This window comes from Ursus maritimus, unplaced genomic scaffold (genome assembly GCF_017311325.1).
Source record: "Ursus maritimus isolate PB19 unplaced genomic scaffold, ASM1731132v1 scaffold_5, whole genome shotgun sequence".
NCBI classification, from domain to species: domain Eukaryota; kingdom Metazoa; phylum Chordata; class Mammalia; order Carnivora; family Ursidae; genus Ursus; species Ursus maritimus.
The window spans coordinates 87,424,578-87,434,532 of record NW_024426663.1 but is presented as its reverse complement, the minus strand read 5'-3'; the positions used below and the strand labels follow the sequence as shown (position 1 = coordinate 87,434,532).

At 36.3% G+C, this 9,955-nt stretch overlaps 1 protein-coding gene across 1 annotated transcript; it reads left to right on the top strand.

Annotated features, from left to right (window-relative positions):
• The first annotated feature begins 4,533 nt into the window (after positions 1–4,533).
• On the top strand, positions 4,534–5,472 carry LOC103682425 (olfactory receptor 2L8-like). The gene has a single exon (XM_008712033.1). The coding sequence runs from the start codon at positions 4,534–4,536 to the stop codon at positions 5,470–5,472; it is 939 nt and encodes a 312-aa protein (XP_008710255.1).
• The last annotated feature ends 4,483 nt before the right edge of the window (positions 5,473–9,955 follow it).

Sequence of the window (9,955 nt, the reverse complement as noted above, 5' to 3'; positions counted from 1 at the left end):
CAATGTTTATTCTTCCAATTCATGAGCATGATGTGTTTTTCCATCTCTTTGTGTCTTCCTCAATTTCTTTCATCAGTGTTCTGTAGTTTCTTGAGTACAGATAATTTACCCCTTTGGTTAGGTTTACTCCAAGGTATCTTATGGTTTTTGATACAATTGTAAATGGGATCAATTCCTTAGTTTCTCTTTCTTCAGTCACTTTGTTAGTTTATAGAAATGCAACTCATTTCTGTGCATTGATTTTGAATCCTGCCATGTTGCTGAATTGATGTATGAGTTCCAGCAATTTTGGGGTGGAGTCTTTTGGGTTTGCATGTAAAGTATCATGTCATCTGTGAAGAAAAAAAGTTGGACTTCTTTGCCAATTTGAATACCTTTTATTTCTTTTTGTTGTCTGATAGCTGAGGCTTGGATTTCTAGTACTATGTTGAACAAAAGTGGTGAGAGTGGGCATCCCTGTGTGTCCCTGACCTTAAAGAAAAAGCTCTCAGTTTTTCCCCATTGAGAATGATATTCACTGTGGGCTTTCCATGGATGGCTTTTATGATGTTGAGGTATGTTCCCTGTATTCCGATTCTTTGTCCACCCTCAAAAATTATAGTCTCTACCTCCTTTTATTGTTTTGGGCCATCTTGGCTTTGTTTGCATCTCTGTGGCAGCTTCCGACCACTTTGGATTTTTTCTAGGGATCATTTTTCTAGGGTTGTGGTTCATATTTTGGACTCTTCATTTGCTCAACCGTCCTTCAGCAGAATGACTAGGAGGAGGAACTCAGGTCAAAGAAATGAAGCAGAGGCAATGTTCTCTGCCACAGAACAAATGAATATGGGTCTAAGCAAGGTGCCAGAGATAGAATTCAGGATACCAATTATAATGCTAATAGCTAGGCTTGAAGAAAGCATACAGGACAATACAGAACCTCTAAGGGCAGAAATGAGATCTAATCAGACAGAACTTAAAAATGCTACGAATGAGATGCAGTCTAAATTGGATGCTCTAACAGCCCGGGTAAATGAGGCAGAAAAGTGAATAAGTGATCTAGAAGACAGGCTGATGGAAAGGAAGGAATTTGAAAAAAAGAGAGAAAAACAACTCATAGCACATGAAGAGAGACTGAAAGAATTTAATGATACATTGAAAAGATCCAATATCAGGATCACTGGGATCCAAGAGGTGTTGGAGAGAGAAGCTACAAGGCATATTCGAGCAAATCATGGCTGAGAACATCCCTATTCCTGGTAAGGAAACAAGCATTCACATCCAAGAATCAGAGACGACTCCTCCCCAAATCAATAAAAATTGTTCAATACCGGAACATGTAATAGTGAAGCTTGCATATGCTAGAGCCAAGGATGCTATTCTGAGTGCAGCTAGGGGGAAGAGATTTTTTATGTATGGAGGGACGAATATAAGAATAACATCTGACCTATCCACAGAAACCTGGCAGGCCAGAAAGGGCTGGCAAGACATATTCAGGGTACTAAATGAGAAGAACATGCAGCCAAGAATACTTTATCCAGCAAGGGTGTCATTCAGAATGGAAGGGGAGACCAAGAATTTCCAGGAGAGACAGAAATTGAAAGAATATGTGACCACCAGCCCTGCCAGAAATATTAAGGGGGTTATTGTAAGCAAAGAGAGAACCCAAGAGTAACATATATCAGAAAGTAACAGAGACCATCTACAGAAACAGGGACTTTACAGGCAATACAATGGCACTAAATTCATATCTTTCAATGTTTACTCAAAATGTAAATGGGATAAATAAAATCTTTAAAAAATATATACTACACTTTAAAATAATCACTACAATCAAACTAATTAGCATGTCCACCAACTCACTTAGCATTTCTTTGTTTCTATTTTTCCTTTTCTTTCTTTCTTTTTCTTTCTTTCTCTTTCTTTCTTTCTTTCTTTCTTTCTTTCTTTCTTTCTTTCTTTCTTCTTTCTTTCTTTCTTTCTTTCTTTCTTTCTTTCTTTCTTCTTTCCTTTCTTTCTTTCTTGTGAGAATACTACCAACTGGTGAGATCCATTCTAACAGAAAATTTCAAATACACAATGTTGTTAATTATATTTAAACTGATGTACAGTAGATTTTGTTCAGCATGTGTACTGGAAACTAGCATTTGACCCACATCTTCCCAATTCTCCCTCCCTTTAGTCAGTGAAATTCTCCATTCCACTCAGTACTTCTAAGTGTTGATTATTAGATTTCATATACAGTTGTAATTATAAAGTGTTTATCTTTCTTGTCTGGCTTATTTCACTTAGCTTAATGTCCTCCAGTTTGATCCAGGTTGCTGTTGTTGTGCAATATGTATTACACATTTCATTTATCCATTTATTTGTCATTGGATATATAAGATTAATTTCCATATTTTATCTATTATGAATAGCATTGCAATAATGATTATAGAAGTACAAGAATCTCTTCGAATACCTGATTTCATTTCATTTTATTTCCATTGGGTACATTCCAAGAAGTGGGATTTTTGGATCATATACTAGTTTTACTTTTAACTTTTTGAAGAACACTTATACTATTTTCCATAATGGCTGTACTAATTTTTATTCCCATCAATAGGGCTCAAGTGTTTTGTTTTCTCCACATTCTCTCCTACACTTTATTATTGTTTTTATTATTATTAGTCACTCTAAGATGTGTGAGATCATATGTCATGATTTTGATTTCTCTACTTATGAGGTTCAGGTTCAGAGAGTTAAATTCAGCAAAAAAGTTTACATTTCTAGTAGGTGACAGAACTAGAATTAGATCTAGCATTGGCTCCAAACAATCTGTATCATGTTTTTGCAATAAACAAAACAAAACAAAAAAGCAAAAACAAAAACAACAAACAAACAAAAACAAAACACACACAAACAAAATAATGTCTTCAATCTAAATTGAAACTCAAAGTATGTACTGATAAATCAAGTACCTCTCAAAATATATGTCTGCGTACTTTCCCATTTATCTAAAAATGCTGATTCAGCATTGTGATATTTCATGAAGATATTTATAGAAGCACACAGATATATGCACATACGAACACTATTCATTTTAGATCTCTTTATTCAATAAAATTATTATGGATCACAAGTTCTATAACCATCTAAACAAACAAAATATACATTGCTTAAATATTTAATAAGTATATTAATTTCTAAGTCACTAAAGACGCTGAACTCTATAATTTTTGTCCTTTTTAATACAATCTGTTGTGGAAATATTAGAAGGCATGAAATTTTCATGTACGACACATTTAGAGACGCTGTAGGGAACTGTGCTTAGCTAGACCCCAGAGGATTCTCCTCTCAGTAATCTGATTCATTCTAGGAAAGCCATTTCATGATGTTGTAAACGCTAGGTAACTGGGAACAATGAACTTATCTATGAACATATCTATGAACATATAGATACAACTATGAACAAACTCTTCAAAGAACTAAGGTAGACTTTGTGGAGCCAATAGTTTCAAGGAAGTCCAGAAAAAATTTCTGGTAGGTGTTTCATAGAATTCTTCCCCTAAAGGTGAGAAAAGGAAGTTCCTTTGGTAAAATTCACTCAAAAGTATGAAAGTGTTCTTGAAAAGAGAGGAAATAACCCAAATTTATATGAAAACTGGTTAAGATATTTTTAATTTACATTCAGAGCTCTTAAAAGTTTAGTCTGATATTCCTTATGACATTTTAGACAAAACTTCTTTGGTAAATGTATATTCTTTTCGCAACTATGCAAATAATCAGACCAAATCTAATGTGACCAGAATTATTTAGGGATCTGAAAGATCTTTCTTTGAGATTTGTTTGCTTCAGAAGAAAATTCTACATTGTCTAGTATCTAGAGGACACATTTCCAGATTTGCCGTTGGATCACTATATAGTTTCCAGTAGTTTATTTTTCATCACTTGGAATCCAGTTTTCATCTTTAAAAAATATCTATTCATTGTAGATTTCTGGGGAAAAATAAGCAGATGATAATGCTTGGTTCATAAAAGCTTGATTTAACAAAATTTTTAAAGAAAACAAACAAATGAACAAAGAAAAAGGCTATATATCTACAGCATGACCTGATAGACTACTATAGTTTCAGAAATAATAGGGCTTAATTATAAAAGAAAAAAAACCTCATTGCCTAAGGGTCATAAAATGTATTCGAGTATGGTTCTGTAATTTATGCTTTTACATGACTTGTAATACATGCTTTAAAAGTGTACATTGTGATGTTGATAATAACTAAATTTACATAGAATAATAAAATACATGTATCTTAATAAAGTTATAGAAATATATTATTCTTACAAATTTAAACATTTCCATGAAATATTTTGGAGGCAGTTGTATGTGTCATCAATATCATCAGGGTTTTATCTAAGAGGTAAAAATTGTTTTTCAAACTATCTGTTAAATTTTTTGAGAGCTGCAATGTGTTCTGAATAAGTCACAGTAGAACCAAAATAATGAATTAATAAGAGATTATTTTTCTATACTCAATATGTGTCTCTCTTTAGGGAAAACTTAATTAATGTCCCATGGAAAATATTAATGAAACATCTACTGATTTCTTCTTATTGGGGTTATTCCCACCATCAAGAATTGGCCTGTTTTTCTTCATTCTCAGTTTTCTCATTTTCCTAATGGCTATGTTTGGCAACCTGTCCATGATCATTCTCATCCTCCTGGACACCCATCTTCACACACCCATGTATTTTCTACTTAGTCAGCTCTCCTTCATGGACTTGAACTACATCTCCACCATTGTCCCCAAGATGGCTTCTAATTATCTCCTTGGAAACAAGTCTATATCTTTCATCGGGTGTGGAGTTCAGTGCTTCTTCTTCGTTGCTTTAGCTGGTGCAGAAGGATTAATATTGGTGTCTATGGCCTATGATCGTTATGTGGCTATTTGCTTTCCTCTCCATTATCCCACTCGTATGAGCAATAAAATATGTGTGCTGCTAATAACAGGGTCTTGGATCATGGGCTCAGTCAACTCCTGTGCCCACACTGCATATGTCCTCCATATACCTTACTGTCAAGCCAGGACCATCAACCATTTCTTCTGTGATATTGCAGCCATGTTGACTCTGGCCTGCATGGACACCTGGGTCTATGAGTACACGGTGTTTTTGAGCATCACCCTCTTCCTTGTGTTTCCTTTCATTGGCATTGCATGTTCCTATGGCCGGGTCCTCCTTGCCATCTGCCACATGCAGTCCACAGAAGGGAGGAGGAAGGCCTATTCCACCTGCAGCACCCACCTCACTGTGGTGACTTTCTACTATGCACCCTTTGCTTACACTTATTTATGCCCAAGATCCTTCCGATCTCCCACAGAGGACAAGGTCCTGGCTGTCTTCTACACCATTCTGACCCCAATGCTCAACCCCATCATCTACAGCCTGAGAAACAAGGAGGTGACTGGGGCAATGAGAAGAGTGATTCAGAGGTTCTGCTCTGTAAAAATGTAACAAAGTTCTCACTAATCCTCCTGCTTAGATGTACATTAATTTCACCTTGTACGTTCCTTAAGAACAATGTCATTCCAGGATTGAAGGCAAGGATTACATTAATCTAGAAAATTATAATGATAGAGATTTAACAAAATCATTATATATTCCTGATCACTTTTATTTTGTGATAATTTTTCTTTTTATTTCTTTTTTGTTACAAATAATATATTAACTGCAATTTGAAGTCTAAAGGCTATAGATACTCTCAATACAACAAGTACCTGAGCAACACAATAAATAGGACCACAATAGCTGAAATATGGAGAGAGCCCAGGTGTCCATTGACAAATGAATGAATAAGGAAGATGTGGTATATATACCATTATTTAAATCTATACATATATATAGTAATATATAATATTACTCTGCCATAAAAATGGAAGTAATTCTTGCCATTTGCAATGACATGAATGAAGCTAGAGAGAATTATGCTAAACAAAATGTCAGTCAGAGACAGAAAAATATCATATGATGTCACTCATATGTGAATTCAAGAAACAAAGGAGCATAGGGGAAAAATGACAGAGAGGCAAACCAATAAACAGACCCATAACTCTAGAAAACAAGCGGATGGTCCCCAGAGGGGAGGGTGTGGGGGATGGGTTAAATAGGGGATGGGGATTAAGGAGTGCACCTGTGATGAGCAACAGGCGTTGTCCGCAAGTGTTAAATCAACACATTATACACCTGAAACTAATATTACACTGTCCATTATCTAAATGGAACTAAAATAAAATCTTAAACTTCAGTGGTGACAAATTATGTAATTTTAGCTGCAATGGACAATTTGTTTGTGTAGCCAGCATAGAATGCTATTAAGATAACTCCATTCAATGACATTAAAGTATGTAAAGGAATTCACTTTGCATTTAATTGCTGCAAATAGTTATCAGTGTATAGGCTTAGAAATAGGAGGGTTTTTTTTTTCTTTTAGTCTATATCAAATACCAATCCTACTATTGATCAATTAATAAAGCAAGATAACTTAATTCTTCTTGGAAAAATTAACATATATATCCATAAATATAATATAATATCATTCATATATATATATATATATATATATATATATATATATGAACATAAAATACAAAACACTTAACCATAAAGAAACAAATAAATTTAGCACATTCAAAAGTGGAGAATTCCTGGTTAATGCCGATCTCTATCTTAGCTGTGTTTCTGTGAGATTTCATTTTCACCCACAGTAGACAGACCCATGATAGAACTGTCATGGCTGTTACGCTTTGATGACCTTCAGTAAGGTGTTCTTCTCCGTTCTCCATGACACCAGTCGTTTCTATCCTAAAAATAACTATCCTTATTTGTCTGGACAACTTTGATGCTTAGAGCTTTTCTGATTTAACTGAATTAGAAATAGAAAATGCCTGGTAACCCTCAGAGTTCTAAAGCCCATGGTTCATAATGTACCATTGGTAACATTATGATACTCACCAGTGTGGCTACTTCATTGTAATCCATTCACATAAAGGAGATTTAGTACAACAGTATTTCTAACAACTTTTAATAAATGAACCAATGCTTGGACTCCCTGGTTGGCTCAGTCAGTTAAGCGTCTGACTCTTGTTTTTGGCTCAGGTGATGTGAAATTGAGCCCCACGTTGGGCTCTGAGCCTGGTGTGGAGCCTGCTTAAGAATCTCTCTCCTCTCCCTCTGCTGCTCTGCCCACTCTTCTAAAAAAATAAAATAAATGAAATAAAATAGTGTACAGATGCTTATATTCCCATATATAATGCAAAAAAAAAAACCAGTATAATTTAAAAGTGATGCCAGGAAAAACAAAGCTGGGGGCATCACAATGCCGGATTTCGAGCTGTACTACAAAGCTGTGATCACAAAGACAGCATGGTACTGGCACAAAAACAGACACATAGACCAATGGAACAGAATAGAGAACCCAGAAATGGACCCTCAGCTCTTTGGGCAACTAATATTTGATAAAGCAGGAAAAAACATCCGGTGGGAAAAATTGGGCAGCTAATATTTGCTAAAGCAGGAAAAAACATCCGGTGGGAAAAAGACAGTCTCTTCAATAAATGGTGCTGGGAAAATTGGACAGTTACATGCAAAAGAATGAAACCTGACCACTATCTCACACCATACACAAAAAAAAAACCTCCAAATGGATGAAAGACCTCAATGTGAGACAGGAATCCATCAAAATTCTAGAGGAGAACATAGGCAGCAACCTCTACGACATCAGCCAAAGCAAACTTTTTCATGATACATCCCCAAAGGCAAGAGAAACAAAAGATAAAATGAATTTATGGGACTTCATCAAGATTAAAAGTTTCTGCACAGCCAAGGAAACAGTCAGAAAAACTAAGAGGCAGCCCACGGAATGGGAGAAGATATTTGCAAATGACACTACAGATAAAAGACTGGTATCCAAGATCTACAAAGAACTTCTCAAACTCAATACACGAGAAACAAATAAACAAATCAAAAAATGGGCAGAAGATATGAACAGACACTTTTCCAATGAAGACATACAAATGGCTAACAGACACATGAAAAAATGTTCAAAATCATTAGACATCAAGGAAATTCAAATCAAAACCACACTGAGATACCACCTTACGCCAGTTAGAATGGCAAAAATAGACAAGGCAAGAGACAACAATTGTTGGAGCGGATGTGGAGAAAGGGGATCCCTCCTACATTGTTGGTGGGAATGCAAGTTGTGCAGACCTCTGAAAGCAAGTGTGGAGGTCCCTAAAAAGTTAAAAATTGAGCTCCCTATGATCCAGCCATTGCACTACTGGGTGTTTACCCCAAAGATACAGACGTAGTGAAGTGAAGGGCCATATGCACCTAATGTTCATAGCAGCAATGTCCACAATAGCTAAATCGTCGGAAGGAGCCGTCCCTCAACAGATGACTGGTTAAGTTGTGGTCCATATATACAATGGAATATTACAGCAATCAGAAAGAATGAGTTCTCAACATTTGCTCACAACATGGACGGCACTGAAGGAGATAATGCTAAGTGAAGAAAAGTCAAGCAGAGAAAGACAACTTCATATGATTTCTCTCATCTATGGAACATAAGAACTAGAATGATCAGTAGGGAAGAAAGGATAAAGAAAGGGGGGTAATCAGAGGGAATGAAACATGAGAGACTATGGACTATGAGAAACAAACTGAGGGCCTCAGAGGGGAGGGGGTGAAGTGGGATAGACCGGTGATGGGTAGTAAGGAGGGCACATATTGCATGGTGCACTGGGTGTTATACACAACTAATGAATCATCGAGCCTTACATCGAAAACCGGGGATGTACTGTATGGTGACTAACATAATATAATAAAAAATCATTATAAAAAAAAGTGTTTGTTACAGTAAATTGAAAAAAAAAAGAAGATGTGGTCCATATATACAATGGTATATTACTCAGCTATCAAAAAGAACGATTTCTCAACATTTGCTGCAACATGGATGGCTCTGGAGGAATAATGCTAAGTGAAATAAGTCAAGCAGAGAAAGACAATTATCATATGGTTTCACTCATTTATGGAACAGAAGAAGTAGGAAGATCGGTAGGAGAAGAAAGGGAAGAAGAAAGGGGAGGTAAACATTAAGGGGAATGAACCATGAGAGACTATGGACTCTGGGAAACAAACTGAGGGCTTCAGAGGGGAGGGAGGTGGGGGAATCGGATAGGCTGGTGGTGGGTATTAAGGAGGGCACGTATTGCATGGTGCACTGGGTGTTATACGCAAGTAATGAATCATGGAACTTTACATCAAAAACTAGGGATGTACTGTATGGGGACAACATAATAAAAAATTATTATCAAAAAAATAAATAATACATACATTTTTACACATATAATCATATGTTGTTGTCAGCACTGGGCACCCATAACTTTCCATTTAATCCAGGATGAGGTTCTCAGGCCTGGTCACCTCTTTTATTGGTACAACACTTCCCTTATTTAAACTTATCCCAGGAAAACAGTGCTTCTGTTTTCATAAATGTAAGTCAAATATATCCAATAACCATGTTATGATAATAATTATTTTTTTAAAGGGGGAAGACAAGGTGATATAAATTCACTCTATTTGGCTTTCAATCCAGAATTCTTTGATTTAGAATCCTATTAGTTGCTATTTTTTTAAGGGGCCTGGAGAAACCAGAAATGCCGTTCACTATCTGTGCTGGGAACACGTTGAAGGTTGGACACTGAGACTGAGAGTCTTTCATGATGAGCACCACTGCACAAGACTTGGGTTACAGGGCAGTGACTGAAGCACTTGTCCTTCACAAGAAATGCTGTCTGTGCTCAGGGAAGTACAGGGAGGGGAGTTCTCATCCACCCACTGGGTCCCACTTGAATCTCATAACTTCAGGAAGCAGGTATGCCAAGGGGTCCCCTGAGGTGTGCTGTTGTCACAGAAACACCACAAGACCTTAAAGTTT